General features: G+C 42.8%; 1 protein-coding gene across 3 annotated transcripts in view; it reads left to right on the plus strand.

Moving 5' to 3' along the window:
- Window positions 1-11,061, plus strand: part of LOC121836099 — a 49,043-nt gene extending 37,982 nt beyond the window's left edge. For 2 of the 3 annotated variants that reach the window (XM_042290817.1, XM_042290818.1), the window contains 4 exons: window positions 1,076-1,161; window positions 5,123-5,227; window positions 6,083-6,136; window positions 10,587-11,061. In XM_042290817.1, the coding sequence (XP_042146751.1) occupies window positions 1,076-1,161; window positions 5,123-5,227; window positions 6,083-6,136; window positions 10,587-10,736 (395 nt within the window). In that variant the 3' untranslated portion in view covers window positions 10,737-11,061. The remainder of the gene's footprint in view (window positions 1-1,075; window positions 1,162-5,122; window positions 5,228-6,082; window positions 6,137-10,586) is intronic. The other variant, XM_042290819.1, reaches the window with a different exon arrangement.
- The last annotated feature ends 569 nt before the right edge of the window (window positions 11,062-11,630 follow it).

Genomic DNA, 11,630 nt, shown 5'->3' on the forward strand with positions numbered 1-11,630 from the left:
ATTTGCTTTTGAATAATTCAATATGATTTTAACCTGAGGAATTTGCTTCGGCGTAAGGATAGCCATTTCAACATTTATAAAAACATAATCACGCAATGATTTTATAAAATTGACACGCACTACGTGCCCAGGGTTTGACGTAAAAAAAAAAAAAAAAAAAAAAAACAGGTCCAAAACAGCAGAGTTGCGAGTTGGGTGACTGACTAATCATTCGACCAAGTGAGAATGCACGCGTTACATCCGCAAAAGGTCGGCTTTGTTTAGAATTCGTGAACCAACTCTCGAAGGGCATGCAAGAGGGAAACGTCGGCTAAACTATGTCACGAAAATTAAAGTTTCCGGCCAACACAAACATACCATTAGGGTAAGCTCTAACAAGTAGTTCTATACATTTGTGGAAAAAAGGGACAAATCTAGGAGCCCGGGAGGCTTGTAACAAGCAATCATTGTAACAGGAGCGGTAGGAGTTTCTATTCTGGACCACTCGCCTTCAAACGTTGAAATAATATCAAAATTTTCAACCCGAAAACACTTTTTTTTTTATCGAAATCAAAACTCCACTTCCTCTACGCCTGCTGCGATATTTCCGAACGATGGAATAGGCGTCATTTTAGATTAATTCACAGTTTGGAATGATAGACAAACGGTACATAAAATATTTAGGGATGATTTTTGCGGAAAAGCTTTATATAAATAATCCACAATATAAATCACGATTTAAATTAATTTGATTTTTAGTCTTCACCCTGCTTCAATTACTTTGGGAAATAAGCAGGAACAATTGGTATCACGATTTAATGAGCATGCTGTTTGAGTGGCAAAAAGAGTGAACTCCTTTTGAGGTCTGAGAGTTCGTGACCACTGGAGCACAAGACCAGTCGCCAATTATAGGTTTCAACTGATCGAGGGATGATCATGGTGATCGGTGCTCCAAATGCATTGCGATTTCACACGAACTTGGACACTTGGAAAACGATAAATTATAGTTTGATGGTATCTCTGATTTATTAGTATCATTGCATATTCAACAAAGACTGTCTAAGTCATCCTAAATATATTTTTGCTCTACTTACAGATCCTCATTACGTGGCGGTTGCAATAATCGTCGAGAGTTGCATCGAGATTTTATTTTCGGTCGTTCTAATCGTGGGAGTGATAAAGGTGAGATCACCTGCATGTTCCCAAGTGTAAACAGCCTACACTTTACAGTGAACATGTTGCAATTGCCTAGCTGCCGCGTGTTCTTTTATTAACTTTGGAACTCGTCATCTATATTGAGTGGTAAGATATGTCTCATATGCATTATTTCATTTGCTCTGAATCTGTCGATTTCCTTCGCATAAATTCTGGGTTTTTGTGAGAAACCTGAACCCGGCTTTTTGCACCGCAACAATAAACTAAATGTCCCCTTCTTTGTTCCTGGGTCTCGGGTTTTATTACCATGAATCATCACCAGCTCGCTTGTTTCTTAAGTATTATTTCGGAGAGCTCAAACTCCGTCCGAACGTGTAGCCCCAACCGTTGGAGCGAGATGGCAAAGTTTCAGCACCAACCGTTATCTTATTCAAAAGTTATAAACGATTTTCTGAAAATTTCAATAGAAAAATGGAAGCCGACGGAGCTCTCAGATACATGGAGCTCTATGGCGCCGCAAGCCGAAAACTGGCAAAAAAAGTGGGCCCCATTTTTTCTTTGAAAACTTCGAAAAATTCCTTATGACTATTGAATAAGATAACGGTTGGTGCTGTAACATTGTCATCTTGCTCAAGCGGCTTGGGAATACGTTCTGACGGAGTTTGAGTTCTCCGTGACGTTTAGTTTTATTTTTGTGGTGCGAAAAGCCAGGTTCGGATTTCTCACTGGCACCCTATACATTCGCGCGAACATTCTCTTTCATCTAATGTCACGTCCACTGAAGTGCAAATGCCTAACTTAGATCGTCTAGAGTTGCCACCCAAGTTGTAGGTTCAAAAGTTCCCCCGGCCATGGCCGTGCCCCGACCCTTGAGCCAGGCGAACTTGGGTCAAGTCTCCTGATTCATATGTAGCGATTATTGCCCTCGCCTCTGCGATATCTGCCGTTCTGCGGATAAAGTAACAATCGCACGCCGAGCTACTTAAAAAAAAAAAAAAAAAAGAAATCTTACGGGAAACGTTCAGATCTTTCAGCAAAACGGGTGAAAACACTTTTAAGCGTCCAGAATCTTTGTATTCCACAATTAAGTTACATATCACGCACACTCAACTTTCAAACGTACAAACAAAGAAACAAATCTTCCTAATTTGGTAGCTAATGTCCCGCAAAGAAGCATCGCTTTTTTTTTTTGCTTTTTTTTTTTTTGGGGGGGGGGGGGGGGGCAGGGAACGTTGTCACAGCAAAACGTTGTCCTATCACTATCAGTATTCCAGGAAAAACCTTTCTTAAACTATGGTGAGTGCAACAAGTCTCCGACTGGTGTGTTTACCGCGGCCAAAAAAAAGTGGTCCCTCGATTTCCGCCTGATGACGTTATAGAAGTGTCATGCTGTCGCCGGTCGCGATCCTGGCGGCGTCCCAACAGTTGTGGTGTACGTGGCAGACGCCTGTTCTGCTGCAGGTCGTTCTCCAATGTGGCAGCCCACGGAAGCTTCAACAGCTGGAAGTTGGGACGCCTGGGACGCCATGACCACAGCGACACTCCTGTTCGCTCGTGCTTTTTGCCAGCATTTCTGCGGCCAACCGCCAGGATCGCGACAGGCAACAGCATGATACTCCGGCTTCTGTGACGTCATTTGTTGCCACTTCGGGACTACTTTTGATCTATGGGCGGGATAGGACGCTAAACACACCAGTCGGAGACGCGACCCAGGCACCATACTTAAACACTCCGTCAGACTGCTGATACGTCACACAAAACAGAGTTTGCCGACACTTCGTGAGGCGTGCATGACTCATCAGAGGGCGGCAGTATGATGGTCTTCTCCTGTTGGTCGTACGGCCTGCAGACATGTTCTAAGCACGTATGAAGCAAACATGTTTCCAACTGGCACGAGACGGGTCCGCAGACAAGTTTGTCATCATGTCTGCAGCAAACACCATGTATTTTGTACGAGGGAAGTTCCATCATGATTTACATTTCTTCTTTGGTTTCTGTTGCTGCAGTACCGGTCACTTAGAGGTTTGTACTTATGTCCACCATTTTTACAGCCACCACCTGTAGCCGGACGCCCATGCACCACTTCTGTGGCAGCTTCTCCATGGCCTGCTAGAACCACTTTTTGGGAATGCCTCACCCCCACGCCTGGACAGCTTCCAGCTTATTAGCGACCACCAATGAACGTCCCCGCGTTTTTTTTTTTGTTTTTTTTTTGTTTTGTTTTTGTTTTATGCCACGTAACAGGGGATAATCGCTGGGAGCCCGGTCAGGTCGTACCATACGTGACCAAACGTTTGACTGGTCATACCACGTGTTGCAAAGACGCCGCCGAACCCGATCAGCCGCCGGTCAATCACCGCGTCGTGTGCACTCACGTGTGACAGGGTTTGACCAGCGTCTGATCAGGTTCAGGCCGTCTTTTCGGCACTTGCTAAGGCCAGTCAGTCAGTGGTTATCACCTGTTGTATGCAATGAAAAAGCTCCTGGGAGGACGCCATTTCGAGATCACTATTAAGCTGACAGCAGCTGTCCAGCCGTGGGGGGGAAGGGGGGGGGGGGGGGGGGTACTTCCAAAAAAGCGGTTCTAGCAGGGCACCTAGAGGCTGTCGCACAAGTGATGCGAAATAATTCGGCTACAAGGGGAGTCTGTCGAGAATGTAGACATATGCAAAGTCCTGTAAATGACCAGGTTCACCCCACGTATAATATACGAGGAGCGTGACTGTGGCTTTAAGCTCCATTTACATGCAAGGTGTGCGGCAGTAAAAGCCAGTGTATTTGGCACCCCTGGCACAAAAACACATTTTAGAGGTACCAGCACAGAATTAGGCATGGGAACGTCGTTTCGCGTCAAGATTTTTAACTATATTCTTAAGGGTCGAATTAAGGGGTGAACAGGTATAAACGTTTTTGTAAAACGAAGTTCGCGTGACCAATTTACGGCATATACGTTTGGAATTTGTACCTTGCAAAACGTGCCAAACATGTTTATTTTTATGACCTCACCTCGTATATTACTCTTTGGAGCCTTTAGAAAAAACGTAACTGAACAAAATCTTAAGCGGATCTTGTTTCTCGGCTATCAGTCTGGATACTGTATGCATCTTTGAAATAGCCGCTAACACCAGCTATGTTTACCCTTGCTACAATGCCATGAACGCATTTTCGACTGGTGTGTTTAGCGTTCTATACTGCCCATAAACACCCCCCCCCCCCCCCCCCCCAAAAAAAAAAGAAAAAAGAATGCTTTCGAAGTTGGAACAAATGACGCCACAGAAGCCGGTATGTCATGCTGTCGGATGTTGTGATCCTGGCGGTTGTGCTACAAGTCACAGCAAAAAGTACGAGCCAACGTTACTAGAGCAACTCAGTTGGGACACTGCCATACAGGCTGCTTTTAAAAAGAAACTTCGATCCCTACTCGAGAACCGAACTAAAGACGATCGCAAAGCCGCCATTTCTCCCGCAGCGGCCACTCCGGAAACAGCACGGCTACACATACGGGTTCAGGTCAAGTAGCGCAAGGGCCAGTGGCGCCATCTCGCAGGAGCTATCTAAATCAATTTTTACGTTTTGACTCGTCGCTAAAGGTATCATATCGAGTTTGAGGCTTTAATCTAGTTTGGTCTCGGAGGACACGAGCAATTCGGGTTTCAAGGGTGGGCTTCCCAACTGAGTGTTTTAGTAGCGTTGGTACGAGCGAACCCGAGTGTCGCTGTCGTCGCGGCGTCCCAACACCTGGCTGCAGAAACTTTGGTGGACTGTCAAGCCGGAGGGCGACCTGCAGCGCAAGGTGTCTGCCATTTACACCACCGATGCTGTGGCACCGCCAGGATCGCTACCGGCGACAACGTGACACTTCTGTGACATTATCCGAAGGAAATCAGATAAACACTTTTTTTTACGCAATAAACGAACCAGTCGGGGACCCGTTTCGGCCACCGCCTTAGCTCCACGGAAAGAAATGTCGCCTCTCCGCACTTTGCAGGCCGAGCACCGGCTGCTTCTACCGTGGATGATTTGGTGCCTCTTCAACATCCTGTATCTCTTTGTCATCGCCGTGATGCAGGTCCTGGCTGCAGTGTTTGCGTCGGTACGATTCTACGATGCACGACGCGCAGGATCACGCTATATAAGAGAGAAGACAGTTGCTGGGGTGCATCGCCTTTAATGATTAACGTTTCGTCATTCAAAGCAAACCTTTAAATACTCAAGTAAATGTAGCATGTTTTCGTTCTAGAATTGCATTGATATTTTCGGGACAGCTGCATTTTTAACAACTTGTTTCGAATCACTGTATTTTACTGTGATCTTCAGTAATAAGGATGCTTACAAAGTGTATTTCTGTTTCTTTTTTAAGGTTCTGAAGGTACGTGTTTTGTTTTCCCAGCTGTTTTGTAGTTCTGTTTGTACTCTTGTTTTAATGCAAAAATATTCTAAAAACCGGAAATCATGATGATCAAAGAAACTGCGTCAACTTTACATAACACGATAAACAATTTAATCAAACGTTTCGTTTCCCATGCGGGAAACATCATCAGTGAAACCTTGAGGCAGGAATGTGGTTTCCCGCATGGGAAACGAAACGTTTGATTAAATTGTTTATCTTGTTATGTAAAGTCGACCCAGTTTCTTCGATCTTGTTTTAAATCGATTCTTCCTTGTTTTTATTTAAGGTAGAAGTATTTAAATATTTGCATCTGGGTTCATTGAAACAAAATAAAATCTCACCTTTCTGAATTCATATGTTTTGGTATTCATAATTCGTGCGACTTGGAATATCACCACTATATTGATACTTCGTAATGCTTTCCTGTTTATGCAGTCGTAATGGTGTAGGGACAATGTTTGTCAGGACTGCGGATCATTATTGAGTAATAAAAATCGTTAATGTTTTTTTTTTTTTGTTTTTTTTTTTATGATCATTTATCTCATTCCCTTTTTCCAGTCCACTCATGCACTGGGAAGCGCGATGGGATCCTGGATTGGATTCTTTGTCTCGGTGAGTTGTAGGAAAGTGCAGGTGCCAGAATCAGCGTGCATGACATTTACAAGTGCTGTAACTTTAACGTCCATCTGCCACCATGTTATTTTATGTGTTGCCGAGAAACTTCGGTATTCTTCCACGTATAAAACAAAACACACGCAGCATAAAGTTGAGTGAATAAAGACATCGCTGCAGGAACTAGCAGGTGTCTATCTGTAGGAGTTGTCGGAATGTTGTTTTTCCTCTTACATTTATTTTATTCAACGCTAACAATACCTGGACGTCTCCGGCCTAAGACAGGCGAATATCCGCTTAGTTGAGACACAGGGCGTTCGCTCAACTATTTGACAATATTTTATTTATAAACTGTGTATACTACTGTCCATGTGTAGAGAAGCTTCATTTTAAAATGTTTTAATACGCTCAGAGTAACAAATATAATACTCTTATTGCTTAAAACTTCGGCTAATACATATCCATTCTGGATGGTTTACTGCCGCAAGAAGCCGTGATATATGTTTATCATTCGTTCTATTTCCCGGTTTTTAATCTCTTTTTTTTTTTCTCTCCTACTCTTAAATGTATTTTTTGATATATATATTTTTAAACGAAGTTGTTTTTAATTGCGAAGGTATGTCGTCCGTCAAGATCGCAATGCGTTCTCGCGGTTTCTAAGAGCGTAATTAACTGTACCTTATGTGTTGATGTATTCAAGTAATTCAAATACAAACAGGCAATTTCGGTCGTGCTAGTTATTTTATATCCAGTAAATAATTTGCTGCTTTATAAATGCTTCATGGCTATGATATTGCGACTGAACAATAGACCTTATTCAGATTCGCCTGCCATCTGTCAGACGTGGCGCCAACCTTCCTTTCGACGCCATCTTTGAGGCGGCTGGCAAGGCGCTGTGGTCGTTTCCGGCGTGTGGAAGCGGCGTGCAGCGACCGCACGACTGCTCTCTTTGCTACATATTCAACGAAAAAATAAAATTAAAAAAAAACGATGTAAAGATTGGGATCCTATTGTTTTTCTTTTCAAGTTAAAGGTATTATAGTCAACGTTTGAATAGCCGTAGCGCCTTCATGTACATTTCATGCTCCTAAAAAGAGTACCCGCGTCTTAGTGTGGTGTGGTGTTGTGTGCTTTTACAGGGCTCCTAAACGTTTGCTTAATATATGAAACTTTCCACAATGGCATGAAGGGCTCATGATAGTTGTATGTAACGTCAACGAGCATCTATTTTTTATTTTTTTTTTTTTATTTTCTGGGTGCTTGATGCTGGCTAGCATCGTAGCTTCGCTCGCGCATGAGCAACGGCGAGGCCCAGTCAATATCACTAAAATACACTGTTTTGCGCTTTTTTTTCTCGATCAAGTAGTTTTTTGTTGTTTTTTTTACACCCGATTGAAGGCTGATGCAAATTGCAGAAGTACTAGGCGACGTAACAACTTGGTTTCGCAGATGAATGATAAAGGCAACGGGTGTTAAAAAGCAAAGGTGAACGCCGGCTTACTTTACGCTGCATCATTATTATCACGCGACTCTCACATTTGGTGAAACATTTTCGAGATGTAGTCGAGAGCATAAATGCGGGCTCTTGCCTGCTAACCTGGACCTGTTGGCGAGTTTAACAGTATATCCTTTGCACGCTTCTCAACAGATCAGGTTCGCGCCGCGTGAGCTCTTTTACTTGTAGGCAATACTGCAAGCAACCTCTTTAATGAGCATTGGTCGTATTCCACGGCGAGTAAGCATGAAATTTATAAGCGCGCTGAGCTATATGACCGTGCTACAAGGAGGAGCACATTAAAATGTCACTGACATTTATTCACGCATTTTTTCTAAAGGGGCCGAAGAGTATATATGAGCGAGTACTTAATTTATTTGTTAATGTTATTATTATGATTATAAAAGGAAAATGTTTCACCTTTCCGTAGTATAGTGATGTTTTTTTTTAATACGTTATATTGCGCGTACTTGCGCCGCGGCAACACGCCGGCCATTTCCTTTTACGCTTGTGTGCCTCGCATACACTTGTGTGAGTATGCTATTTATATCTACACCATAGTTTTAATTTTTTACCTGCAATAAAAAAATACTACTATCGTAAATTCGTGCTGTATCACACGCACTCCTTATAATGATATTTTTAGCTACAAATGGGTGATCTCCCCAAGGAACTGAATACAAATGTGAATAATAAATATAATTTCCGGGTTTCTTTTTCTTTGTTTTGTGTGTGTGAAAGCATATTTGCAATATTCCTTATGTTAAGACAACGGGGAACCAAGAGTAAACGTTCAGCAACCCATCGTAGAACTCTGCGATTCGGGTCTGCACACGCTGGGTCAAGGCGCACTGGGTGGAGAACCGCTCCTATTCTTTAGATTCGCAGCCTCGAATGCCATATAAAAACCAAGTGTCACACAGGGGCTGACGCTCCTGCTAAATATATCATACAAATCGTCCTTGTGCGAACAGGCATAATCAGATGGTCAGGCAATTTAACGCACGATTTTAAAACAAGTGCGTGAGTCGGCCTGCTCCTGTGCTGGAATGAACCTCTTTCTTATATATATATATTTTTTTTTTATTTATTTATTTATTTATACTACTGGTCCTTGTTCAGGACCATTGTAGGAATGGTTACATTCATGAGGTTACAAAATCGCCATCAAACAAACAAACAAACAAACACAAGAACCATATGACGCTAATATGTCACGAAAGGAAAAACATGCAAGCAAATACAAATAGAAACAAAATCTTCACTCAACATTGAAATGTTTTCTAACAGAATCAAGAAATGAAATTAGGGAACTAGAGCTCGTTATTTCAGCGGGTAAGTTATTCCAATCTTTGCAAGTGCGAGGAAAAAAGGAGTATTGGAAAACATTATTTCGCGGTAACGGCTCAGTGATATAATACGGATGCTGGCTACGTGTATTGGAGCGTGCAGAAAATGATATATACTTGTCCCGATTGATGTTGATCATGCCATGAATTATCTGGAAGAGCAGTTTCAATCTGTTAATAGTATTTCTCGTGCTAAGTGTTGATAATTGTGCTTTATTAAGTAACTCACTAACTGAAGCATGCCTGTTATATACCCCGTAGATGAATCGAACCGCTTTTCTTTGTACCATTTCCAGCCTATTGATGTCTTTTTTTGTGTAAGGGTCCCATATTACACTCGCGTATTCCAAGATAGGAAGAACAAAAGTTTTGTACGCCAATAGTTTTGTATCCGGAGCTGCCTGCCGTAATTTGCGTCTCATAACCCGTAGTTTTCTAGATGCTTTATCTATAACCGCGCTGATATGTTTATCCCATTTTAAATTGTGTGTTATATGTAGTCCTAAGTAAGTATATTCATTAACCCGGATCAGTACTTGGTTATCTATGTGGTATGAAAAAAGAGAGGGGTGCTTTTTATGGGTGATAGACATAAATACAGTTTTCTTTTTGTTTAGTACCATTTGCCAATCTTTGCACCATTTTGATATTTCCTGAAGGCTATTATTTAGGATGAGATGATCATCGGGACTTTTGATTTCATGATATAGGATGCAATCATCAGCATACAATTCTATGTTTATTCTGATATTAGTAGCTATATCATATAAAAAAAATAAAAAAATTCTTAGTGAAACCACTGAAAACAGACTTGCGCTTAATATTCGTAACTTATTCTCGATGGGCTAACACCACCGATATACAAACAAAACAAAAAATGCACGAACGCTACGCGGGGAGAGGGGTTCGTATACTGCTGTACTACCGCGGGCGGCGGAACGGTGGAGAAGCCTCAAAGATGGCGCCGAGCCTCTGATAGTACCCGTGGCCGCCGAGAAATGGCGCTAATAATGAATAAGGTATATTTTGAATAATAGATTCGGCTATATTTGCTCGAATAACGCTAACAAGTAATCTTGTGATTATGAGCCAACAAGACTTTCTCGGGTCGTCTTTCATCTTGAACTCAGCGCTACTCTCCATGAAGCGAAAGGTGTCTGGGCAGCAAGGGACACACTTTTTTCTGCGGCATGATCGTTCGCGCGCACGGCAACAACAGCCGCTATTCTAAGAACGCCACGCGGAAAGGAAACACCGCTATGCGAAGTTCACCGCTTGTTCTCAGCTCATCCATTCTGTGGAACCTAGTATTCTTTTCTAACTTCGGGCGTCAGAGTTGGAGGGTTTTTAAGGGCTCAGCAGAGGCTTTGGGATCGCCGAGTGTTTCGCTAGAGTTCAAAAACGCAATTCATATATATGTATAAAAAAGCATTTCGTTAACATTAAATATGCTGAAACACGACGCGAAATAAAAAAAAAAAAGGAAACACACAGATGATCATAGCTTAGAGATAAGACATGCGAAAAAAAAAAATATGCCTGAGAAACTTGAGAACGAGTTATGTGCAACTTCAACGTTTAATGCCATGAAACCTTTTTTTTACAGGTGTATTTTCTGAAATGCGTGCTTTCCTACTACCAGCTGTTACGCATCAGCAGCGACGCCAAACTGAAGCACGAAGACGAGTCGATGGAAATTCCCCTTTCTGCGGATGCGACTGCCAGAGAAGGCCCTGGGAGGTCCAACTCAGCGTGAACGGACAATCGCTTAATTACACACGCAAGAAAATGTCATTGGGGCTGCTACGCTGCCCGGAACGTAGGTCCAACTGACGCCTTCTGCGCCTTGTCATGCCCATGCATCGAAGTGTCTTCGAAACGGCAACAAAATACGTCGCAGCAGCGGCCTGTCAACGATGCCTCTTTTCGCTATCCAGGTGGTTGTTTGTTGGAGTATACCGCCGAAGAAGATGCGCGAAGGCAGGCTTCGCTGACGTTGGCGTGCCCAACGCGTAGATGCGAAAGTTTTCGCCGATTGGCCTCTTGCAATGGGTGGCTTATAAGATCAGACATCTGTCGTAACCACTTGCGATACAATGCCTTTGCCAGAGCCGCGAAGATTAAGAACTCACAGTTGTGACGTCGCCGAACAAAAACCGATCTATAAAGAAAAAAAAAAGTGATAATCACACTAGCTCTAGACGCGTTTCAGGCATCGTAATCAATTATGCATCAGGAACCGTACGTGTATATATATATCGCTTCATTTCCACAAGCCACCATCTGCCATATCTTTGACTATCACGCGACTTCCAGTCGGTTCTATTTTTTGGACGCGTCAATCCACAGTTTTTCCTACCCAAAACCGAAATTGTGTATATTGTTGCGCGCTTACAACGCGATTGTAAATATAATATGAAGGCGTAGGAAGCATGGAACAAACAGTCCAAAAAGCAGCACAGAAACATCAGATCTGAACAATAATAATTGGGTTGTGGGGATGTTTATACAGCGTGTAGTTGGTCGGCCATTAAAGTTGCGACGAGTCACGCGCTGTAGATGAGCAATTTAGCCAGTGCAGTACAACCGCTAGCCTGGGGTCTTTAACGTGCACCACGCTGTAGTGATACACGACCGCACGCCGGTACGA

This window comes from Ixodes scapularis, unplaced genomic scaffold (genome assembly GCF_016920785.2).
Source record: "Ixodes scapularis isolate PalLabHiFi unplaced genomic scaffold, ASM1692078v2 PGA_scaffold1__304_contigs__length_218370807, whole genome shotgun sequence".
In the NCBI taxonomy this organism is placed as follows: Eukaryota; Metazoa; Arthropoda; class Arachnida; order Ixodida; family Ixodidae; genus Ixodes; species Ixodes scapularis.